We start from the raw sequence: 26,564 nt of genomic DNA, 5'->3' as shown, positions 1-26,564 counted from the left end.
CGGGCCGTCTGCAGGCACCCGAAGTTTGAGAAGCCCTCCTCGTCTTCCTTGTCTGTGAAGACTTACCGTGACGTATGAGACAATTCAATTTTAGGCTGACCTGGCCTGTGGCCATCTTCCAAACTTACGTTTAACCACTGCTCTCCTCCCTCCCTGTGTCCTGTTGGATGTCCTGCCCCCCTAAGAGTGTCTGTGTGTCTTCCCTCAAATGCCATCTGCTCAGAGAGGGTTTCTTCCCCTCACTACTTTGTAACACTTTCTTCACCCCCTTCTCTTACACCGCTTTCCTTTCTTCATAACACCTATGTTTTTTTTTTTAATTATACATCCATTTATGTACTACCATTTGTTGTTTGATCCAGATTTGAGCCTCATAATGGGGGGGGTGTATCTCTAGATTACAGAGATGCACCTAGAAAAGTACCCGGCATCCACACTTATATAATACAGTAGTCGTTCAACGCATGGATGAATGGATGGATAGATGGATGGTCTTTCTCTGATTTTCTACAAGGATAACATGCAATTATACCTACAAAGCTCCAAGCAACTATTTGATAAATGGAAGCTTTTCGGGATGCCTGTGTGGCTCAGCTGGTTAAGGGTCTGCTTTCGGTTCAGGTCATGATCCCAGGGTTCTAGAATCGAGTCCTGCATCCGGCTCCCTGCTCAACCTGCCATTCCCCCTTGCTTGTGCCTGTGCCTTCTCTCTTTCTGACCAAAAAAATAAAAAACAAAATAAAATAAAAATCTCAAAAAAAAAGTAGCTTTTTTTCTTACTACCACATTCACCCCATATCTACTATTGAGATTTCCCTGAGTCAAACCCTATGTGTGTGACAGATCCCATTTAAGTTCCTCTTCCTGAGGCAGCAGAATGCAGGTCACAGCTGCCCTTACCAGCTCCGGCTGTGCTCCTGCCCTCTTAGGAACGTTCCGAAACCTGACAACTCAAGTCCAGGGAGAACACTAATCTGCCGCTACTCCTCAGACCCGTGCTTCTCAAATCTCAGTGCACACACATGTACTTGGAAACACCGTTTGAGCATGCAGATTCTGGTTTAGTAGGTCTGTGACATTTTTCACAGGCTCCAGGGATTATAGATGTTGCCAGTCTGTGGGCCACACTTGGAGTAGCAAGGTCTTGACTTAGATCAGTGGTTTTCAAACTCTGACAGGGATCAGAATGATGTGGAGGGCTTATGCTAAAATACAGAACGCTGATCTCCAACCTCAGAAATTCCGATTCAGTAGGGCAAGGGTGCATTTGTACTCTAACAAGTTTCCAGGTAAGGCTTATAGCTGACCCTGGAGCCACGTTTGCAGAATGACTGGGCCAGACTAGTGCTTTCCTTAGTCAGCAGGATACAGCGTCACTGATCCACAAATATGTCAGCCTCTAAACCCGTGATTAACTCAAGCCTGGCCTAAGGCCCAGGCCCCTTTCCGACCAATTATATCAGAATGTGCAGAGCGAGACCCAAGCATCTGTATTTCGGAAAATTCTCCAGGTGATTCTAAATGTGCAGCCAAGGGTGAGGACCCCTGCTCCTGACTCTTTCTCTGCCCAAGGAAAGCAAGGCCTTCCAGGTTCTGGGCACGGATTCCTTCCCCTTGTTGGCGAATGTAATGGTTATAAATAGTGGAAGTAACAGACTCCATTACGGTGATTCACGGCGGCTGTTCACACATCCCTGGGGATCAAACCTTTCATCTTTAAGGGCATTTCTTTGGCTATAGACAGAGTAGCAGCCTCTGGCTCCAGCTGGCTGTGAGGAGCATTCCCCTGTAAGGGGTGGGGTCAGCTACTTTGCCCTCAATTTGCCTGGAGGTTTCGGATGGGATGACCTTGTTTGACCTTTTCCACTTCTGCCAGGCAGGTGAAGAATGCAGCCGCTCCCAGGTGGTCTGGCTGTCCTGTTACTTATCGGATGGCTCATCTGAACTCACTGTATGCTTAAGAAGTAAAAATGATGATTCCACCAGAATCACTCACTTAAGGAGTCGACAGATCAACAGTCCGAGGTTGGCAATGATTCAGGCGGAGCAACCAAGGTGGTCTCTGTAACCAACCCACCGCAGTCCTGCCCCCCCAGTCACACATGTATTATTCGGTGAAAGAAATAGTCATCATCAGCAATGAGCAGCGAGGTAAGGTGTCAAGCCAACAATGCAATCAAGTATGCTAGTTTTATTGTCTTCTCATTTTTCCCATTGTTATCTGTGGGGTGGTCAGGCTTGTACAGAACGCACTTTCTCTTAGAAAAGGCACTTAAAGCCAATATATCAAATGGGCAAATGTTGTTTGTGTCTCCAAGGGTCACCTAGACATGTGTATTGAATGTTTGCTGAATTCCTTCTGTGCAAGCTTGCAGAGAAACTTTCCTATGGGTGGCAGGACCTTGGACAGGGCCCCACCCGTTCCGGGAGGTGAGAGGAAGGCATTTGGGCTCCTGAGGAAGGTCTCTGACCTCGGCAAAAGGAGGAGGCAGCCCAGAGACCCTTTAAAGCTTTTTTTCTGCCTGATATTTGAAAACATCAGATGATGATTAAACTGCCTTTCAGTTCTTTCTTCTCCAATCGGTATACTTTTATAACCAATCGACATACACCTTACTTCCCAAACATCTTAGTATCAAGCTAGTGTATCACTGAAAATAAAATGATGGTTTCCCCTACACCTTCTTGGGCAATTTGAAATCATGCCAGGTGGTTTTTTTTTTTTTTAATGAAAGGAGTGAAATCATAAGTAAATAAACATAAGTGAACATAACATATTCCCACAGAATATTTTCATATAGAAATCACCCTATTTACCATAGTAATCAGTTCTCATTTTCAGTCATTTCTGGAACGGACCAATCAGGGCATGCAGGGAAAGAATATTTTTGATAAGGGCATTCATTTATTTATTTAATAAATATCTACTAAAGACCTAATAGGTAAAATACTGTGATAGAGGATGAAAAGAATTCTGAGGAAACTACAACTCTTATTGAGAGATAAAAACATGTATAATTTAGCAGAACATAGCAGAAAGTAAAACATACACAGGTGTGCTCTGGGAAAGCTGTACACCAGTGGGCACTTAAGAATCTTACATTTTAGTGAAGTAATGAGATGTATGAATATTTATACCTAATGATATGGGGATAACCAATACAAAAAAGGAAATAGTTGTCATTACTTGCCCAGGGCCTGGCACAGTTTAAAGTTTCAATAAATGTTAGCTGAAAAAAAAAAAATAAACAAATGCCATAAGAAAGATTAATAATGATAGCTATCATTTCCTTTCAATGAATGCATACTCTGCAGTGGCCAGCCAGGCCCTGGACTGTACTTTGATCATCCCTGGAAGCCAGAGCAGGGAAACCCCCTCCCTCTGAAAAGATCAGAGATTCCATGCAACCTGGTTTTGGAAAGCTGGGGTGAGGATCTGGACATAGCCTCATTTTCATCCAGGCCTGGTTTGTTGGACTTCAGCCACTGAGTTGGTTTCCTGGGTCTAATTAAGAGTCTGCTATGTTTTAGATGTCATTTACCAACTAATCATGAGAACAATAACTACCAGGGAGAGCAATTATACACGCCCGATAAAGCCTTCTCTCCTTGAAGGTCAGCTTCCTGGGAAGTCCGATGACCAGCAGGGTCTTTGGGATTGGAGAAAGTGCATCTGAATGTTTTACTCCTACAGCTTGTCCCTGCCCTACCGCCGATTGTGTCCACCTCCTTCCACAGGACCAGACGTAGCCCCGTATTATCAGTCTCCCCTACCCCCACCCCGTCACTGGGATGTCCAAGTAAACGCTTTCTGATTGACATCATTTTCCTTTAAGTACATCAGTTAGATTTTGTTTGCTGTTCCTACATGGAAAATCATCCTGCTGGTATTTGCTTATTTTTAAGTGCTGCATTTGTCTGTACTCATCAGTTTTAGGTTATTTCTTAGGTTAACTCTCTGACGACCTAAGGGACGATTTCTGATCTTGTGCAGGGAAACTGCTATCTGTACGGATCTTGGATAATCCAATAATTCTCCATCTATTCTGGACTAAGGAGCCTTGTCATGGTTGTATGGTCCCACAGCCGGACTGGAAGTTCTGGACGTTTCCCAGCCTTGTTTCAAAATACTAGCTACAGAAGCTTCCCACACCGTGGAAAATAACCATTCACTAATGTGACCCTAAATATACCAGACAATGGTATCTAGAAAGGCCTACCATGTAACATTTAGTTTGTAATTTGGGAGACAATGTGGTTTTTGTTACTTTCCTTTTTAAAAAAAAATAGACAAAACACCAAAATTCTTGAAAAATTTCATCACATTAGTGATGAAAAATTAGTGATGAAAAATTCATCACTAAGTTCTTATAAAATTCTCCCTCCCTTGGTTCAGTTTTTTTGCTCAGTTTCACTTTATTAGATAGAAGTAAATATTCAAAACCAATCCAAAAGAACAACAATCCCTGGCCATCTGTTCAGAGTATAACTTAGGAGTGAAAGACATGAAGTCTGTGTTACATATACCCTGCTCCCTGATGAGTGTTTAACTTCTCCCTCTTCAGCTCTGACCAACTAGTAAGTTGCTAGTTTCCATTCTTTCCATCTTTATTAAACCTCTGAGTAGAAAGCTTTGAAATTTTTCCCTGAAGAGTGTCTTTGCCTTGATCTTTTCTTTGGTTATAAGAAAGTGACGTCTGAAAAATATTTGGAAGGCAGGAGTTAAGAACTCTGTCATTTGTCACGCTAACACTCTACTCACATACACTGCCGGAGGCATTTAAAATCAGTATAGTTCTTTCGGAATTTGCAGTACACCTGTGGGCAGCAAGAGCTATTAACACAGAATTGTTCCTGGACTGGACTGGTTTTACTCCCAGAAACTCAACCTATGGAAACAAAGCATCACAAGCAATAATAATAACAAAAATGAAGGTGACGGTGGTGATGATGATGATGATATGATGGCGACAGCCTCTAGGTCATTAAAACCCATGGCCAGCTTTGACATGACCCTATTCCTTCCATCCCCATAAAGCCACGCACTTCCCGATCAGGGTCACTCTTTCCCTCGTGTCTGTACTCTAACCCTGGTCACCCCACAGTTGTCTCTCCATTTTCTGCCCAAAATAACCACAAAGTCCTTATCACCACTGAGCTCCAAGTCCACTTTTTCACATGCCTTTTGGACATACCCATCTGCATGCCAGAGCCATTTTACCCTTCTCGTCTCCCCTTTTGTTTCCTTTTCCACCCTGCAACCTTAGTTTAGACCGTCAGGCCTTTACGTCAGACCAATAGTTGCCCACTAGTCCTCACACCTTGAAAGCATTATAAAAGTAGTGTTCCAGACCTCACCTAGACCTGTGGTTAGGTACCTATGTTCGTAACGAGTTACCCCCATGAATTCAGTCCACAGCCACTCGGTGTGGGAGCCAGGGATGGCCACTACCACAAAGGCCATCCTCCTCTCAGACTCAGCTCTTTCCCACCGGCTCCTTCACAAGCATTCTGCCTCCCACACCTTTGTGGACACTTTTCACATCATCTGGAATGCTCTTTCTCCCAAATCCACTTTCCAGCCTTTCCCTTTGTGGACACTTTTCACATCATCTGGAATGCTCTTTCTCCCAAATCCACTTGCCCAAAGCGTATGCATTCTTTAAGGTCCAGCTCAAATGTCATGCTCTCGAGATATATTTGTCCTCAATAACGTCATTCAGAAATAACTTGTCTCTCTCTGGGACAGGAATATAGATATACTTGGGCCTCTTATTTTGCAGTTCTCTATGCTAATCTACAGTCCAAAACCTGGATTGAAGACCAAATCTGAGGATGACCTACAGGAAGTAATGAGCACTGTCATAAAGCCCAAGGGCCTCAACATCAAGCCAACAGTGTGTTGGACCCACTCTGACTTTTTGCCCTGAGTCCAGTGACTGGATTTCTGCCTTGGTTCTGTGACAAAGTCCCTGCCTCATACTTCAGTCCTATAACCATTGCTGGGAATTCCCCTTCAGCAACGTCTACCTTTGGACAACTGCGCCAGCAACCTTGAGCTATGCTGCTTTACCTCTGTCCTCATCCCTCTAACTCATCCTGCACCCATCCCATCCAGTGTTTTGCAAGCTATGCACCGCATGCGCATGTGCTCGCACATGCACAGACACACAAATTAATAAATATTTACCGAGTACCAAATATGTGTCAAGACTCTATGTAGGGTAGTAATGAACCAGAACCACTTGTCCCAAACGAATATACTACAAATTAATTACAGATGATTTGGGAATAATGGTTTATGACATTATTGCTCATCTCTCCAAGTATAAATATTTGAGAGCTGCAATTACTTAGCAACATTTCCTTAGATGGCTTCAAATTAAATCTGTCAATTTGCTGGAAGCAGGCTCTTTAGAAGTGAGAAGAATTTCTTATCTTTATATTCCTTGCAGGTCTAACACTTACTATATCTTTCACACAATAAATCCTCAACTATTTAGTGAGTGAGTGGATAAAAGAAGAAACAAAGGAATGTTCTTTACTTGCCATTTCTGCTGATGGGCGTGAAGGCTGAAGGAGGGCAAGCTGATTCCTAAAGAAATAGTTTTTACTTGCATTTTACTAAAAAAAATTTAAGAATAAATTGGGGCATGTCTGGCCTAAAATCCTTCATCTCTCCCAAGCCGAGAGTTGTGCAGAGACTAAAAAGAAGTCCAGCTATCTTTTCTACCAAATGAACTCAGCAACTTTATTTCATCCTTGAAGCAACTGCACTGAAACGCAACTCCTCCCATTCTTTCCTCTCTCTAAGGTGGAGAGAAAGCTGGAGGGCAGAACACCAAACTTCCCTGAATCCCAGGGTGTCTGAATGCTTGTTCCAGGAGGCTTCTCTGTCAAACAAATCAGTAGGCACTAATCAGAGACAGAAAATGGTTTGGGCCTGTGTGAGCGGAGTGCCAAATAGAAAGAAAGTCTCCAGTTGGGGCTACCCCCAAACACCTATGTTTCTAGGTGCCATTTCCAAAGGCAATCCGCTGAATAATAAGGACATTTAAAAATCTGTCATATCACTCAATCTGTCACTGTCACTTACATGATGTCAGTTAATTAAGGATGGCATTGAAATGAGCTAAAGTTTTACTTCCCAACTTATTTCCTTACTTAGGACGGGCAGTGACGATGATAAGATCTTCCGATGTCAGAAATAAAACTAGAATAGTGCAATACATACTTCTATTGGGTTCTTCAAAATTCTTTTTCTTGGTATACTGTGTGGGAATCTTCATTCTGTTGACTAATTTCCGAGTCCTAATGTGGAACTCCGCCCCCAGCCACAGTGAGCTGTGCACGAACCCCATCTGAGCTGGAGCCAAAGAGGAATCTAAGATTTCCCACCATGGAGGAAGGACATGTGTTCCCCTCTTTCCCAGAGGATCTGCTGTCAAGCAAACAGTCTCTCGACAAGAAAGCTCAGCAGCCCCTCGTTCACTGGATCCTGTAACCATATGTGGATGCTTTTACAGAGTGCTCTCCTGAAGACAGAGGAGTAAGAGATCAAAAATGTTCAACCAGCTAATGAGCTACAGAAGAAGAAAATCCTATAGTGTGTCTTTTATTCTAATTTCCAAGGAGACTGACTTTTAACAAGCTTTGTAATCGGTGATATCGGCCATTCTGAAGTCAATTAAACTGGTGGCAATCTATCAACTTCTCTTTACATAATGACAGTTTTTTAAAAATGTGTATATAAAAATTTCATGGGCTTATTAAATGTCCTCCAAGGTTTTACATTATTTTATTGTACTTTTTCACCTTTACCAAAACCTTAGTTTCTTCCCTTTAGTCTCTGATTCATCGGAGCCCCTTAGAAGATGGTGATGTTTTCACCAAAAAAGGATCAAAAGTCCTTTGAGGCTTATGGAGTGCTAGAGAATCCTATGAAATCCAATTGTGGATACAAATAAAAGTCCTGAGGATTTTCTGTTGGGCAATAAGGTGGTGTTGCTTCTCAGCACATCTTCCTCTCTTGAAATCCCAGAGAAAAGAAAGTGATAACCAGGTGCTGCCCACAGAGCTTGACTACAAACATATTAGTCTCATTTCCTTACTTACATTCACTAGAAGGTAGATCGGGGACAGAGTTTATCAAATATTTAAATTTTACCAAAGTATCCTGTCAACACGAAACATAATATTTACTATATAGTGTAAGGGCCTATTTAGCCAGAGCAGCTCTATCCTGACCCTGCCTCCCCCAACTCCCCTTTAGGGACCTTACTTAAAAACAAGTCCCGGAAACCAGTCCTAGGTAACAAAGCCCAAATGCAAGGGTGGGTCAGGCCAGGTGGAGGTATCCCAATCGGTGGGGGCGCATACTGTCTCCCTAGTTACCAAGGAGTAAGGGCCCCGCCCTCTGGGTGCCCTTTGGGCGCCAATTCTGACCAAGGTGATAGGCTGGTTCAAATGTCTACTATAGGGTAAATTGTAATTCAGTCAGTCACTTATGTGTGACCTAGCAGGACTGTGCAGCTTTCTCTGTGTTACAATCTCATTGGTCACCTGTGCGTGGCCAGGCCCAACCACGTGGCCTTTGCCCTTAAAAGCTAGTCTGTAAAGAAGAGAGAGGTCGCCTCTTTGCAAGAGACGTCCCTGGCCGGTCAGTTTGATTCTCGATGCTTGGCACGAAATAAAGCTTTGCTTGACCTTCGCTTTGCATCAGTCTCGCTCCTTTGACCATGGACCCAACAATAGAAGCCTAATGTTTAAACTGAACAGCACAGGGTCTGCAGGCATCTGCTCCTTGGTTCCAAATTCTAATCTCAAGTGCACAGGAGGCGGAAAGCCTGAATGACCTCGGTACCTTTGTTCCCCTGTTAAGTGCTTCAGAAGACAGACCTGCTGCTGCTGCCCTGAGGATCCCTCCGGAGGGGCCTTACCTCCCTAGAGCAAATCTATGCATGTAAGAGTTCTGGTTAATAGATACTGATCTCTGGGAGGATGGGAATCTATTTTAAATACAATAGGATTATGTGGGGGGCAATTGGGGAAAGCTGAAAATAGTACATAAGATGAGAACGTATTGAAATGGAAAAAGAGGGACATTTGATTAGAAAAGCAAATTCAACAGTTTATACAGTGACATCATTTACCATATACACGATGACATATACATTGTGTGAAGGAATACACACTAAGGTGTTAAGAGTGCTAATCGCTGGTGGCAGGAATATGATTTTTCTCTAGTTTTGGCTTGTCCATATGTTCTAATTGTATAAAAGGCACTGATGTTGTTTCCATAACAATAAGAGATTATTAAAAATAAAATGTGGTTTGGGGGGGGGAGACTTGAATGTCCCAATTGTTTGGAAAGTAGAACTTAATGAAGTGTCAAGAACAGATGGTCAAAAAAGAAGACAGAAATTAATTCTGTTACTATCCTCATCCCCCATGCTACTTCTCACCACAGACAGACATCAGCAACTTCCCCTTCTGACTATTTTGTTAAAGATGTCGCAGGATACGTGCTCCTATTGTAATCGTAGATTATATGTTATCAAATTAACACATGCTTTATTTTTTAAATCACTTGGAAAATTTTTTTCCTTGAGTCAGGTTTGGGACAGGGTGTTGCCTCCATACTGGTGGCCTGGTGACCTTGATGAGGTCGACACACTTTCCTAGACTTGTACAGGCTAGTGTGGCCTTCAGTTTAGCTGTATCACTGAGAAGACTTAGGAGTCTTGACTAAACATGAGAAGGGCCCTAGTGCAAAGCCCTCTGTGAGCAATTCATGGGAAGGAGAAGAATAAATGTGGGTGAATGATTATTATTACCTAGATAATCATTTCTGGTAGAATATATGAAGGTTAGGCATTAAGAGTTGGGCAACCCAGAAAGTGGTCTCCAGGGACACAGACCACAATCTGTCTTTGGCCTTATCATGTTCAATGTTTTCACATGCTTACTTGAATGAACATAGAGCATTATCAAATTTGAAAATGACACCAACATGTTTTATGAAAGAATCTAGAAAGATCTCTTTCCATTGGAAAAGTGTGACTAATAAATTGCAAGAAAGAAAAAACCAACAATAAGAGCTAAAACTCACATATACTTAGTATATGACAGACTCTTTTCTAAGTGCTTTACAGATATTAATTTATTTAATCCTAATAATATCTTCCGGGGTCAGTCATGTATATATCACTTATATCAATTGTTGTCAGACATCATGTGGAGTAGCGGTATAGATTGCGAAAATTTCAATCAATCTGTCTGGGTTAAAACCTAGCACTGTGTGAATTTCTAAAATTACTTGTTTTCTCTGTGCCTCAGTGTCCTCATCTGTAAAAATTAGGATAATAGTTGATTCATTCAACCCACATTTATCAAAAACTCACTATATGGATATAATCTCAAATATCACTTACTCCCTGACTTAAAGGAACCTATCATTTCCTGAGGAAGAAAGACATGTATTCAACTAAACATAAGTCATTCTTCTTTAAGGGCTATACAGTACTAAATGCTTCACTCTTGTGTATAAAAGATATAGGCTGTTGGTCTCTGATTAATATTTCTAATCATTTTGAGAAAAAATATTTTTATTCTTAATATTTTTAAAAGTTTTAAAATATGACAATAGGTATTTTAATTTCACAAGTATCATTTAACTATATCCGACAATGATCACTTTTTCCTTCTTGGACCTTTTCTATATGCTGAATTACAATAACATGTTTTTCTATACTAAAATATCCTTGAATTTTTGGGGGCACCTGGGTGGCTTGGTGGGTTAAGCCTCTGCCTTCAACTCAGGCCATGATCTCAGGGTCCTGGGATCCAGCCCCGTATTGTATCAGGCTCTCTGCTCAGCAGGGAGCCTGCTTCCCCCCTTCTCTCTGCCTGCCTCTCTGCCTACTTGTGATCTCTCTGTCAAATAAATAAATAAAATCTTTAAAGAACAAAATAAAATATCCTCAGATTTTTTAATCAAAACTAGTTAATCATAGCAAACTACCTTCTTAATACTGCGTTGGATTTCAGTTGCTTATAGTATATTCAGGATTTTTAAATCTGTAAGTAAAACTAGGCTTTCAAATGTTTTATTAATAAAATTGATTTTTTTATATCTAAGACCTTGTTCTTTGCCCAGTATGATTAACTGAGCAATGATTAATTGCTTCCACCAAAATTAAGAGAAAAATTCCACAAATGTAAATTGTAAATGAGAAGCAGGTGACAACAGAAGCAGAAATTGCAAAACTGACACTTTAAAATTAAATCACACTAGTATGATTGAAAAATGATTTTTTATTTCTACTTCCTATTAGCTTATTTCTACTAGTTCATTAACTCAACTGATCTTAAAAATCAATAAAAGGAATATTCTTTATACTTGATTTTGTTAAAACCCTGTTTTAACCTTTTTAGTATAACAGGGCATATTAAGTGTGCCAATTTGCAAATTAGGGGGTTGCATAAGAACTGTTTGTCAGTTTTGGCTCTGTAGAGAAAATTTCAGTTTTGGTTTGAGATTCTGGCACATGGATGACAGAATATATGTGCACCTTTTTGTAGTACCAGATGTGTTCATTTGATTTCTGAGTTATCTTCTGAAAGATTTTCCACTTTTCAAAGAGTCCAAATTCCACACACTTCAGCAAATTTGTGACTACAGAATTGTACTCTTAGGATTTAGCAAGCTCTTTTCCCAGTCTATGTTTTATGAAGTGTTAAGGTTAATAGTAATTGTTTTCAAAGATGTTTCTTCTACAGAAAAATATGTTCCAAGTGTAATTTTAAAAACTGAAGTATAATGTTCTTCTGAAATTTAACTCTCATATCTATTTATGGAACCAAAAACATGAAGTTACACGGAATTTTCCTTAGTCCAAAATAAGGGCAAGGTTTACTTAGCTAGTCCTAATATCTTCTCCTGAGGCAAAATTTGTGCTCAGTTTTTCTGAGAATCATCATTTCCCCAATGCCATTTTTCTTGCATTCCTATGAAACCCATGCTCGGCAAGGGATTTGGTCATTCACTTCTTACTGCCCATCCTTGCCAGAATGTTCCTATCAAGAATTTAAGTTCATTGGGATTTGTGATTCACCTCTTCCAAAGTGATTCACTAAGTTACAAAAAAAAAGGCATATAAGTGGGCGAAGAAAAGAAGAGTGCTGTTCTGGAGAAGAAATATCTGCTGTTGTCCCCAGAGCACTAACAGCACAGGTCAACTTTCTCTAGAAAGTTTTCAAAAGAGCTCACCAAGTGTGAAGTCAGTAATGGAATTTAATGCTGCTAACTGCACCCCTTGAAGTGAAGCCTTAATGACACTATACCAGCATTGTATAAAAGTAGGCAAATATATTAACTTAATGATAGGCCAGTGGACCCCCTAAGGAATGTAATTATATAGTGCCAGCTCTTGTACAAATGTTAGATCTTATATAACTGTGTTATTGTTACTTTTTTTCCTCCTCTCAAAGACCTTTTGAAGTGTTCAAACCAAAAGATGAGAGAAGACATGTGCTGCCCTCAAATCAGAAAGGCGATCTGCTAAAATAAACCAGCCTGGTGCCCATGAAAACCTCTACTTCCATTCTCCCCACACTGAAAGCGTGTCCACTGGTTTCCAAATGCCCTATTAAAACAAAACACTTGATTCTGAAACATGCCAATAGGAAGATACGGGTGAAACAATTCCAGTCTTATCTACATGTTGGTTTCAGAAAGAAAAAAAGAAACACACACACACACACACGCACTAAAACCCTACAGCTCAGGCTACTACTAGACTATTCTGAGTTCCATCTTTTTTCTCTACCAAAATTTCCTAGGCCTATAGGGACACAACATACTTTCAACAGATAATGCTTATGATAATGTGTTAAATGGAAAAAGAAAAATCTAAAATTTTATACCTCGCATCCAGGAACACATATGGTAGCAAGAAATGTACACAGGTGCACAAGGATTGAAACGTATATAGACAAGGCAAAGGCTGATTTGTTAGAAAACTTCATTTGAAGTTTTAGTAAAGTATTTCATGATTTTTTTTAAAATTAAGAGTCAAAGACAGAGTCCACAAACTGCCAGCCCACAGGCGAAATCTGGCCCACAGCTACTTTAACAAAGCCATTAACATTAAACATTTAGGAGGAGACTATTGGATAAAAACTTGAATTTTTAGCTTCTCAAAAAAAAACTGAAAGATGTGGAAAAATTGGGTCCATATTCCCACATGAGCTCAACCAGCCTGAGCTGTGATGACACCATCTGGCCTTTATAAAAGGGCATTTCCTGACCAGTGGCCACAGAACCCACACCCCTCCCATTTATATCACCTGTCTATGTGCCCCAGGATGCAGCCATCTTATCAAAGGCCACTGGATTAAGGAAGTTACCGTGACTCTATGCATATTAATGAGACTTCTCATTTCCCTCTTCACATCTTTACCTTTTGGATACACCTTCAGTAGTCAAATTAGAAAACGTCTATATGTCCACTTTCAGAAGTTTCATAATCCTTTGAGTATACACAGTGTAATAAAAATTTGGCAGTTGACTCACAAAACAGGTCAGCCCTGATGATCATAAAAATTGGTAATGATAATAAAAACACTCTGGGGACCAAGTTCTCAAATTAGTCAACTCTATTAAGCCAATAAACAACATGCTTAAAAAATTAAATTTAGGGTTAGAGCATCTCAGTGTTCACTTCACAAAAATTCCCATGGAAACCAAAACCAAAGTAGAATAATGAGAAGCTGGATATATATTCCATTTGCCTTTGGTCCTTCTCTTTCTTTTTTTAAGCCGAAGCTAATGGATGTGTTTGTGTTTGTCAAACAAGACACATGGTGTTCAATTAGCCCATTCATAGAAACATCCAAGTTTATCATTTCTAGTGTTCAAAATCCTTTCTATACCACTAAAATGCAAGCCACCATCAACTTAAACATAAAACGGCAGGACATTTAACAGCATACCACAGAGTGGCACTGGTTTTCTTAGGTCTCTCTTTTCTAATATTATTGACATCCACTGTGGCCTTTGTAAAGGGACAGTTCTTACCTTGTTAGTGGTCCCAGGTCTCCTGAGTCTTGGCTTCCAGCTTCACTAGGAGTGCTCACTGATTTCGAGGAGGGAGACATAGGGGTTGGGACTAAATAATGAAAATAACAGGTATCCCATGTTAAAAAATGCAGCGACTGCACTGGGGAAGAGCAGTGTCAGACAGATCAAAACAAATGGGCCCAAATTAAAATGGTTGTATGGCCAGGAGAGATTAAGATGGGATAAAAGAAAAAAAAAAAAAAAAGGAAAGAAAAGGAAGAAAGTCAAGTGAATTTTTCATATTTTGGAAATTCAAATTTGAAATGAATTTAGATAAAATTAACTTTGGAATTCTAAGGTCATGTCCACCTTAACAAAGTGAAATGGAGAATCAAAACAGCTATCCAGATATTTCAAGTCAAATATCTTTCTAGGGTGAACTATCTGGATAATTGCAATTCTCCACTTTATTTTGTTAGCATAGATGTGACCTGTTAAGAAGTAAAATGGGTGTCTATAAAACTTTGAAAGATTATGAAATAAGTAATTCTGACTAATTTTAAATGGCCAGGGAGAGTCAATCAAGACTGTTGCATGTCTACACTGGAGGGCAATCCATTCTCCACGGAACACAAACTGCATTGGCTCTGAGAGACTAAGTGACAGATACAGAAAGGCTAAACGGTGAACCTGGTAATTTAAAAATCTCTTTCAAAACAAAGGGAAATGCCAGGCTGCTTTATTTTTACATTTAATTAATAGTTTCATCCCATTGTAGTGTTTACTGGGTTCGGGAACTTGTTTTCCTTTGCCTCATGCAGCCCTGGAAGGCACAGCCGCGGGCACAGAAGTAAACTGCCATTCTGAAGACAGGAGAGAAGCTCACAGAGGGAGGTCAGTGCAAGCTGACCATGTGAGAGCCAGGATAGGAAAGAAAAAAAGCTACAGGAAATGCAAATGTATTTTCCCTTTCTCCATTCTTCAGGTACAAGCCAAATGTCCTTCCGATAGAAGCTGCACCAAATAGTCAAGATGGCTCCAGGCCAGACGAATTCAGTGGGTTCTCAATATCCATGTGCCAAAGAAGCCATATGGGCAGAGAGGAACTTCAGTACATAAGTGTGGACTCCCATTTGGTTTCAATCATGTGCAATTTCCTTATATTTATTTAATAGACTAAAGGGCTTAACTGTTTTGTCCAAATCCTGCAACACAATGGCGGATCTGTCAAGAAACTAGGAATTTCATGTGGTCCCACAATTAATTCACTCATTACCCGCTGCAGGAAGTCAGAGGGTAAGTTGGAGAGATGGATGGAAATTGAAAATGGGCTCTACTCTTGCCAGGTGCCCTGGCAGGAATGCAGGGGTAGCTCAGAATTTGGTCACGGTGATCATGGTTTAGAGATATGTAACTGTTTTGTCCTGAGAGTTTAATTGATGGCATTACATAGGAGAGAGGAAAGCAGGACACATCACTATGGTGTTTGACCAGTGCTCACACTGCAACAGAATTTCAAAGGCCTTTTTGAGGCAAAACTATAATGGATTATTGTAAAGCATCTAAATTATGCCACAGGTCAACTAAGTACTAAAAAGTCTATCAGCTCCTCAAAGAAGGCCCATCAGTCAAACATCCCACAGGTTACATCTTCTACACCATAAAGAAGCCAAACAGATTAATCAACATCCTATAGGGGTTTCTTCTACCATTGTGAGACACAGGATTTTACCTAATACAAACTGAGGTTCAGTATAAAATGCTTTTCTATGGTGGTTTAGGTTTGTGTGTGTATATTAGATTATATCCAGCAATACTAAATAATTCATAGGCTTATTAAATTTACATTTATAAAATAATTGTCATTTTGTCATACATGGGATAACTTTCATTCCTCATTTAAGTAACTATGGAAATAAGTGAAAACTTATTTTAATATAAAAGCCAATGATGGGATTCAAAGAAAATGAAACATTTTGAAATGGAGACTCGATACTACCTTTTTTTAGATACATTAACATTATTTTTAAAAAGTTTCTTTCCTTCTTTTTTTTTTTTTAACTATATTGGGTATCGTGTAGTTTTACAGGCACCCTAAGATTACCCTGAAATGTATGAAAAGCAAATGGATAAAGAAAACAAAATAAATTATCACATGAAAGATATATAGTTAAGTGACAGAATAAACACATCATGTAGAGGTTTGCCTTTAACACAAATGAAACAAATAGTTCAATACCCAAACCCTGCTGACAAAACGAGATCATGGACAATTAACTACGAATGCGTGAGTTGGTGGAGGAGGGGAGTTGCAGGGAGAATGCCAATTAGCAGTGAGACCATGATCTACAATAGAGTCGAATAAATTTAAACTTGTTAAGTAGCTGCTAATCTGTCACTATTTTCAGTTTTCCTTCACATTTCCCACTGAGCTTTCTATTTTCATCATGGCATCCCTCTATGCCTGTGGTGGTTATGAAATTCATAACCAGACTCACAGTATTTAGGTTGGCAGAGAGACACTGGGATTCAGTGAGGAAAATGAAGAACAATTTAAGTAAAAAACTCCACGACTTCTTGTATTTACCATGTGGCAACTCATCTAACAAGTATAAAATAATCTACTAGTCCACAGTAGAGAAGGCTGACCATATAATCAGTCAACAAGCAGCAAATTGTTACCAACTCTACAGTCTGTTCCCCCATCTCCTTCCAGCCCCCTCAATTCAAAAAATAAATACACCTGAACCGTAAGCCACAGAATTTCCTTTAAAATAAAAATAAAAGAGACATAAAAGAACAGTAAACGCTGGACATGGTATAGCCCATGCAAGGCAAATTTAAGAAAACAGTAGCACTGCTTAAGTACCTAGAGGGGGCTCCGGCGATATTCCAATGCTTTGCAAAAGAGCCTCTGTCTCTCTGCGTTTGCGATCCAGGTCAGAGTCATCCTGAACAGGTTCTTTCTTTTGCTGCATATCAGCCTGAAAAGAGTAGATGCCAGAAAGAAAAGTTAACAACAGAACTAAATGTATGCTTTTCCTGGCTCAAACTGAAAATTGTAAATGCATGGCGTGAAGACCAAGCAAAAGTCCTTAAGAGACATAATCATGTGTATAAAGGATGAAAAAACACTGTAACTGCCCCATTTAATAATTGCTAACCCGGTAATTTCTCTTTTGGTTGGAGGGTTTTTTTCCCCTGCCTCTGTCACATGGTATGAAAGCTTCTCTCACCCAGTTTTGAAAGAAACCATCAGGGCTAAATATTTCTGACTGGGATACGGATTTTTAAGAAAATTCTATTTCTTTTTTTTCGACCTTGCTGTCCCTTCTGGGAAGACATACTATCAGTTTGTGATGAACGTATGTTTGTACTATTCACACCCCATGTTGGAATTATGCAAACAAAGGATTATTGGGCTCTGGCTAAAAATTAAAATTAGTTATGAAATCTGTAACTGTAAAATACACTCTTTGTACCAGCAATCTAAGTTTGCCATGGTTTAAAATAAACCAGACTACAGTATTTATTAAGGCATGTGAGCAATATTGATATGCATTACTTAATTCTGAGTTTCATAGGCTTGCATTAAACATATTAACTCAAAGGAAAAAATTATCATTTAGAAAAATATAGAAAAATCATTTAGAAGAAGTTTCTTTCCCAAATCCTGTCAAAAACAAAAAACAAAACAAAACAAACAAACAAACAAAAACACATCCTGTGTAAGCCTCTCATAGACAGCGCCTATCCCCCATTTGTGATTTTTACAGAACAGTGGCATCAATAGTGGTGGGTTTCTGGGGTCATTAAACATTCAGGTCTCTTTTCTTTTTCCTAACACAGTTACTTACTATGACAAGGCATTTGTCACACATCTGAAACACGGTAACATCGTATTTGATGTGCAGCTACCTAGGGACAAATCTGTGTGAGTTTACAAAAGTGAAGCAGTCTTAAAGCTTGTCAAAAACCTATTATCCAGTTACCAGGCACAGCTTCCTCCCCGAGTTAGGTACCCTAACAAGCGTATTATTTGCTTCAAGGGTGCAGAGTACATTTCAAGGCCCTGAAGCACAATTTACATTGTGGCATCGAAAGTAGAAAAAGTTTATGCAACTTTCGCTTTACTCCCGGATGATAACCTACACACTGATCATAAGCATAACGCGTCTTTGCACGTACTATTGGGCTTGACACTTGTGTTATTATGTGCCTCAGGCTTAGAATGTTCTCCTATTTTTGAAGTCTCTCTGTCATGAGAGGGAAAACTGCCATTATGGGGGCTGAAGAGTGTGAATGAGAGCTCGCGAGGATGTCAGACACTCTCACGGAACCCAAAATTCTGAAATGGCAGTTTCATCTCTATCTGTGAAGACAGCAAAGTTCACACTGTCTTCCGGCGTTAACACTGAAACCACTGGAGCAAGTTCCAACGTGTATGTGCACAACGGAGGCCACGAGGGAACTACAATGAGGAAGAGACCTGGCGGGGTGAGGATCCCAACCAACATTCACAGATCACAGAGGGGAGAGAAGGACGGAGGAAATCCAAGGCAAGGGAATCACCATGGCAGCTACTGAAACACAAATGCAAAAACTAGATAAGCAAAATCCGTCTTAGGAAGCCAACAGGAAACAAGATGGCTTCACAGTGAAGAGTTCAGCCCTAATGGGACTGCCCGCTTTACCGAGGGCAGGTCCATGTTTTATTCCTCTCACCATGTATCCTCACGTCTAGATCCCGGCCTGACACATTAGATGCTCCATTTAAAAATGTACTGAATAAATCAACTAATACCTGTCTTTGGTCATTGTTATTCTATAACTATAGAATTTCCGAATTATATATCCTTCAGGCCAATTTCTGCCAACTGCATACCAGTCAGCAAGGTCCGTGTCAGCACCACTGCTCGAGGGAGTCCCCTGAACTTCCAGGGACCTAACAAAGCCATGTGGATATCCTAGCAACAAAAAAAATTCATTAACCTTGCCTCACTCTTTCAACAAAAACCTACTGAAGGACAGCAGAGTGCTGGGGCTAATGAAACTGAGAGGCTCTCCTGGAGCTTAAACACAGCAAACAGAACAAGATTTGCCTTGTCCTTTCCTTCCCAATGAACTTCTGTCATGTATGTCCTATGCAGAGAAGCAAAGATTTTTTCTTTAGTGTTTTCTAACTTTAATCATTAAGCAGTCAAGAAACGCACAAGAGGGTAACTCACATGTCAACATGCATAACCATGTTGCATACGCTGCAAAACAGTACCTCTGAACTCCACCTCCAAAATGTCATTCCTTTTCTTATTAGGTGCCTCTCTAACCCATTCTCTGCTTTCTACCTTCCTTAGTTCTTTAGGAAAGAGGCAATATCACGACAAATATGAATAGGTTAAACGTCCATCTATATGTAACAGAAGCTAACAGCACTCAAAGGTGACCACGAAAGATGCACAATTAGACTGGAGCTTACTGGAAATTAAGGCAATTCCTAACTGTTACCAATTTGCACCTTGAACTAAATAAACTGTTACTCCATCCAAGGCAGTGAGCTATACCAAGTACGTGAGTCATGAAAGTTTAGATCTTCCCTATATAATTACGACAGAATCTTAATCTATTTTAATGGCTCGATAGGAGTGATTTTGCAGTGCTAGCAATTAAAAAATGTGCTAGGTGTCTTTCCCAGCAAATGATATTTCTGTTTGTGAAGAGTAATCACAGCTGAGACCCAGAGAGGAAAATCAAAGAAAGAAAATTTGTCAGCTGAAAATTGTCAGTCAGTTTTTCAAAGACGGCTCCATAGTTATTAAAGGAACAAGTGAGGACAGGCCAGGAGGCCTCCGTCCATCCTCCCTCACGGCGATTCAGCAGAAGGCCAAGGACAGGACCGAACTTCAGGGTGGCCCCCTTAAGCACACCTCATGACATTAAAGCCGATTTTTCCTGAAATTGGGTCTGAATCTTAAATGGTAGCCACTATATTTATTTTAAAATCAGATTTCTTCCATAATACCACAACCAAGAAAGCCGCTGACATCCAAAGCAGCAGAGTGGTAATTTTATACATGTACAGTTTTCTAGATTCTGTGGAGATAATCAACCTGGGTGGTCCTAAATCATACCAATTTTCAGTCATGGTAAAAACAGTCACTCAGATTACCATTAAAGAGCATTTTTGTTCCTTTCTATTCTAAATTTACTTTATTTAAAATATAAGCCTGAAGAGAGTTAAGAAGATCCAACCTGTAAGACGAAGGCTATTTCTAACTCTCTACAAACACCGCAAAAACTAGAACATCTTCAACTTAAAAAGGAATCAGTGACGTCTGCCTGGAGCATCCCATAGACTCAAGATCAAAATTTCCAATGATACCTGTAGGAAAAAATTCCAGATGTTTGGAAAGGGTGTCTGTGAGCCACATCCCAGACGAGTGCTATCTAGTTTGTGTGTTCATTCATGCACTCACTCTATAATCCTTTACTGAAGTCCTACTATGTGGCCCAGTCTTTACTAGACATGGACTCAATGAAAAACACCAGCCCTGTCCTCAAAACCCTGTACTCTGTTGGGAGACAAAGACAAGTGAAGATGCAAATACAATGCTCTGTGCTAAATGGTTTGATAAGGTCAAGGCTAGGGGCAGGACTAACTAGTCATGGGGGTGGGGAGAAAGGTATCAGAGAAGGCTTTCTGGAGGATGTAACATTTGAGGGGACAACAGAGAGACATGGAGTTAACAGCCACGTGAACGACAATAGGGAGAAGCGGGAGAATGGTACAAGCAGAGGAGAATATTCATAAACTCTCCCTCAGGAGAGAGTGTGGCTGGCCCACAGGTGACATGGATGTAGCTGAGACTGGCTGGAACGTGGATTTAGGGAGAAAGGAGGTGGGGGAGAAAAGAGAACGCGGTCATGCCTGTCCAGGACGCAACAATCACTACAAGCTGGAGAAAGGGTTAAAAAAAAAAAAAAAAAGAATGACCCCTTCCTTTTCTCTTTGGGACCATGGGCTGGAAGAGGGGATCCTTGCTGAGCCCGGAAATAAGGGGGGGTTACTACCTCTAAGACTTAGACTTCTGGGGCCCAGTTTCCTCATTTGAAAGAAAAAAAGAAGAAAAGGATCAGAATAGATTATTTTCAGGTTTCTTGTAGCTGCAAAATGCTATAATTCCAGGAAACCAGAAGCCTTGAATTAAAAGACTTTCCAAAAATGGGGCATTTTTGGGAAGATGGCCTCGTCTGCAGGGTCCTGATAAATGAAGAAGCCAACTGTTACGGGCGGCATTCTCCTATTCTGGTAGTCAACCTCAGAAGCGGAATATCAACCATTTCTTACTGACCAGTTCCTGTGTACCTCTCCCTGCTCTCCAAGAGCTCGTCATATCCTCCTCACAGAATTCTGTGAGGTAGACACTGATCTCTTCTCTATTCTACAAAAGGGAAAGCAGGGTCAGAAAAGTCCCATACTCCCTCTAGGCCATCCTGTGAAGGGCAGAGCCGGGTTTCCCAGCCGCATTTAACCCAAAATCCTCTGCGCATAACCACTGAGTTTTACTGCCTCTGTCTTACCGCAACGTCTGCTCAGAGAAACCAAGCCATCAGAGCCTACAGAAGGTACTTAGACTGAATCAAGGAAAGATCTGCTGCAGGGGGAAATAGGTTTCTGAGAGCCAGGACAGGCTTTAAAGTTGGTATAGCCCAGCGAAGCCCAAAGTCTGGCCCCACTGGGATCTTTCAAATTAAAAACTTTGAGATGGAAAATGAGGGCTCTGAATGGCACAGGAGTCCCTGAGGCAAAGTTAGGGTATCACAGCTTTCAGCCTGTGCAAAGGAAGAAACAAAGACTATGTGACTTTAATTCTAGAACCAGGAATATGAAGAGTTCAGGTGTAACATGCGTCCCACCACCTGCCACTGCCCCTCTCCCGGGGCTCCGTCTGTTGTGTAATAGTCCCAATCTCCATCAGGCAAAGCTGCTTGGTACAGAAAAAAAAGGGTGGCCCGTTTCGATCAGTCTTGTTTGCCTATAATTTCCTCCCAAATGTGTAAAATGACAAAGATGAAGCAGACAGCATAATTTGGAGCCAGATTTCCCATACATATCACATTTTGTAGTAATTCTATGAAATTCAAGTTGGATATTAGAATGTCAGTTTAAAAGGAAACTGGTTATTAGTAAAGGATAACAGGTGCTTTAAAACTATAGTAAGTGTTGACATTTGAAGGAAAGGAAGCATAATAACCGAATGCTTTTTTTGGCTCTGCGTGGAAATGAATAGCCATTCCTTGTCAATTCTCACCTCTGCCTCACTCAAAGACTGCATATATAACAGCAAAGATCTCCAAGAGAAAAATGTTATGTGCACTGTCAAGGACAAAATAAACCAGGGCATCAATCAAAGTGTAATGGAACAGAGAGATGCGCGATGCCAGAAGGCTAAAATGCAATGGCAATTATGTTTTACTTTGTTGAAAAATAATTGTTATAAATCTGTTACCTTGGTCTCCCAGCCTTATTGTATGAAACAACACTTATTTAGATTGAAAGCATCAAAACACATTTTCTTTTTCCTTACAGAAGAACTCTGGAGTACGGAAGCTGCTCTGGTTTCTAAACACACAAAGTGTATCACACTATATAAAGTTTCCTTCTCAGAAAGCTATTCGAAACTACCTTTGGCATCTGGTTTTTGTCCAAGACGTGGGCTATTTCCATGTGACCACGACAAATTGGAGAATTAAAAATAAATCATCTGTTGGCTGGAGATAGAAGAAGAAAATATGATATGCCAGCAACACACAGAAGTGGGGAGCAAGAGCCCTGGAATCTGGCTGTGACAGACAGAAAAGCTACATTTCATCTCTGGGTTTCTGTTGCTTTGTTGACATAAAGAAGAGTTTCAGTGGAAAGTCTCTGAAATCTCTCCTAGCCTTAAAACGTCATAGTTCTATGTCCATGGAGCAGAGTCTATTACTATCCTATCTATCCTTTCGCCAAGAGAGGGAAATGCAGTTTTCTTCCTGTTGGATCTACAATCCTTGTTTTACCCTGAATAACTCATACCCTTCAGGAAGCCATGGAAATCCACTGGCATTATTTTTCTATTTTTCTCCTAAAATGTTCTGCTGGTAGTTTTTTTTAACTTTTTTTTTTCTTAAAACTAACACATATTAAACACTAAGCAGAACCTGGGTACTACTAAGTGCTTTACAAGATTTACACTTTTAACTCTCACAACCACACAAAAAAATATATTACTATTCCTTTTTTAAGGATAAAAAACCGAGTTACAGAAAGGTTAAGAAATATCTAACAGTAGGGATTTCTCAGACCACTTCCAGCGTTCTACTCAAGTCTGGGGTGAACCTGGGCTTGGGAACCTCTGGCCCATGGGTGATGGTTGACCAGCAGCACATAGCAGGTGACAATGACCTTGGGAGTCTGAGTCTGTAGATATCCACTCATTTTATTCAGAAATCATGAAAGGATTCTTCTAGAGCATTCTTTGTATCCTTTTGAGTGGCCCCTCAGAATCAAGTGATTTTTCCTTATTCCCTGGAACACCCCAATAACCAGTATTTACCTCTTTCTTTTTCCTCTCTTCTTCCTTCCGTTTCTTCTCTTCTCTTATCTGTGCTAAGCGCTGTTTTTTGCGCTCTAGCTCAGCTTTTAAGTCACTTTTGTCAGACATGTTGGTGTCCTTGTAAGAAAAGGAAAAAAAATGTGAATGCATAAAAATAACTTTTCTGTATTATCACTGCAAAAAAAAAAATCATTCAAAAGCTTGAAAATGTGACTTTTTGACCATAGCAGGTTGTATTACTTAGCATATGTCGAAGAATCAAAGAAACAAATTAAGTCAGGTCTGGTCTCACGCTATATAAATACTTCCCAAAATTTATGTATTTATAAATATTTGAAGCAATACAATGGTATAGTCTCTGCTGGTGGTAAGAATCATAGCAACCTCAGAATAAGCAAGACATTTTCTGTACAAGTTTCTTAACAAATAAAAAAAATACGAGAATCAAAAAAGCACCTTCACCATGACTTTCAATTCAGATGAAAATGAACCAATTCATCCCCACACTGAGAAAAGAAAACAGGCTGTCATGAACCCTTAGAGATGTGTCCTGCTCAAATATCTATGGACTCAATAACCATGTCTCCACTGAGCCTGGGCACAGAGATTTCATTTTGCCTAACATTATATGCATCAGGGAAGACAGCCGCTAAAGACCTAACATGTTAATCTTTTTCTGTAAAATTCCTCCCGAACTGTCACAATTAATTTCATCTCCAGTACAATCCTATTTCTATAAAAGCTTGATTTGCATACTGAATGTGATTATACTTATCCTGGCACTTTCCCTGGCCCAAAAATGTTTATGAACACATGAAACAGTAGCTAACACCATGGCAAGTTCTTGGGGAAGTTTATCTGGATGAAATTTAATTTTAATGTTAATGGGGATAGTGATGCTGGTAGTGAGGGTGCCAGAAATATTTGCAAGTAAAATGAGTTTGGAAAAGACTCACCAAATTGCCAATGATTGTATTTGTTTCTTTTGTGCTCTGAATTGGAAACTAAGAAAAGGGAAACACTGAGAAATGAAGAAACCCTCTCTGACCCAAATTCCTAAAATAAAACACACACACACACACACACACACACATCCATAAATGTCATGAGTATTAATTTCCATATTATTTATATGCAGCTATGATGAATATATAATGAATCCCTCAGTAGATGGCAGAGCAATGAAAGGCAAAAAAGAACCAAAGAATACAAAACAGTGAAAAATACTTCAAACTTCCTGCCACTGCCTTTAGAAGGTAGGTAATCAAGAACCTGTAGTCACCCTAAGACACACTTCCCAAGGAACACACACAGCTGAGAAACATACTGTGCTAACTACTATACATATTCCTGCTCACAGTGTGATGGCAAAGACTTATGACATAACACCAGTAGTAATCACGATAATCAATCTTTGTAATCAGTTCATGATCACATCCTACCTTCATTTTTCAACATAAATTGTTGAATAACTAATATGTGTTCAGCACTCTGTAAGACATCAGAGTACAAAGAGGAGCAAAACCAGATTGTCTCCTTCAAGGACTACATAATTCAACTTCCTAGGCATGCGGTGCGGCTGGAGATGTTCTCTGCGATACTGGCTTACGGATTGCTAAGTGCTAGGCATTTTTATCTTATTATTGCGTTTAATCAGAACAATCCAAGGAGACCCGTAAAGGAGACCCGTATTTTGATTAATGCCTTGTTTGCAATTTGGATAATGGAGGCTCAGCAAGACCTAAGGCAGCAGAGTCAATCCATTCTGCTGACCCCAATGTATAAGTTTAGGCAGAACGCAGAGCAAAAGAGTAATTAAGATCTATTAGAATGAGCAAGAGTATGCTTTGAGGAGGAGGTAGAATATGGGCTGGATATCACAGGAGGTCAGGAACTAGCAAAGAAGGGAAGATACAGATAGGCTAAGACCTATAGAATGGGAACCAGCAGGCAAAGAGACGTGGATGAATCCAAGCCCGGAAAAATATAAACTTGAGTTGGTAAGAATGGATATGTGGGACAACAGGGGAAGCCTTGGGAAAACAGAAAAGTGAGTTCCATGTGGTGTAATGAGAGATGGGAAATCACTGCAGCTTTCTGAAAGGGAAAGTGACAAAATAAAGATGGAATTTGCTTATGCCTATTCTTGTCCCTGTCTGGGAAACAGACAGGAGCAGAAACTGGAACTAAGGCAAGCTGCTGGGAGGCTGGTGCCAACATCAGTCTGGAGCGACTGCACCTGCACTGGGATAGTAGGCGGAGGGAGAGACAAGAGTGTGGGGAATGTGGGCGGATGAAAGCCCACCAAGAAGGAAGAAGTAACTCTTGGTAGCCTTTGGGTATGGAAGCCAAAGAGGAAGGTTCAGTAACAATTCACCTTTAAAAGAGCGAGGAGGATGGCAGCGGAGTTGGGAAGAGAAGGCAAGGAGGAAATCATGAAACAACGTGTAGCAGGCTGTAATTTGGGTGTCAGTGGAGTTTCTGGGCAGAAAGAAAACATAGATAAAATACTACAGATGGGAAGAGAAGCTGGACGGGAACTGGAACTGGGCGCAGAGTTCTGAGTCATCCACCTATGAAGTTGAAATCTGAGTCACACACACTGGGTCCTGCGAGAGCCTGGCAGACCACATGAAAAAGCAAAGCCGTGACGAAGGGCAGCCAGAGAGGAAGCACCTGCCTGGAGGAGGCAGTTCTGTCCAGCCCCGGTTGACGGCTGACATGGAAGAAGATGAATCCAAGTAGTTAGATCTTCGGATTTTTTTTTTTTTTAAGAGAAACCATGGAGCTGATAAAAGTCAAGTTTGTCACTAAAATATTATTTGCCAATAATTTTTAACACCAGTGGGCAAAAATCCTGGCAGGAGAAAATTAGAACCTAATTCCAGAAGCTGCCTGAGAAGTTACAG

General features: G+C 40.4%; 1 protein-coding gene across 6 annotated transcripts in view; it reads right to left on the bottom strand.

Moving 5' to 3' along the window:
• DYNC1I1 (dynein cytoplasmic 1 intermediate chain 1) overlaps window positions 1-23,763 on the bottom strand; it is a gene marked incomplete at its 5' end in the record, with an annotated part of 260,677 nt that extends 236,914 nt beyond the window's left edge. For 2 of the 6 annotated variants that reach the window (XM_080818672.1, XM_080818674.1), the window contains 3 exons: window positions 14,081-14,222; window positions 16,932-17,046; window positions 23,656-23,763. In XM_080818672.1, the coding sequence (XP_080674798.1) occupies window positions 14,081-14,222; window positions 16,932-17,046; window positions 23,656-23,763 (365 nt within the window). The remainder of the gene's footprint in view (window positions 1-14,080; window positions 14,223-16,931; window positions 17,047-23,655) is intronic. The other 4 variants (XM_080818673.1, XM_080818676.1, XM_080818675.1 and 1 more) reach the window with 2 other exon arrangements.
• Window positions 23,764-26,564: the final 2,801 nt, after the last annotated feature.

This window comes from Martes martes (assembly GCF_963455335.1).
Source record: "Martes martes genome assembly, chromosome: 11".
NCBI lineage: Eukaryota > Metazoa > Chordata > Mammalia > Carnivora > Mustelidae > Martes > Martes martes.
This window is presented reverse-complemented; position numbering and strand designations above follow the sequence as displayed.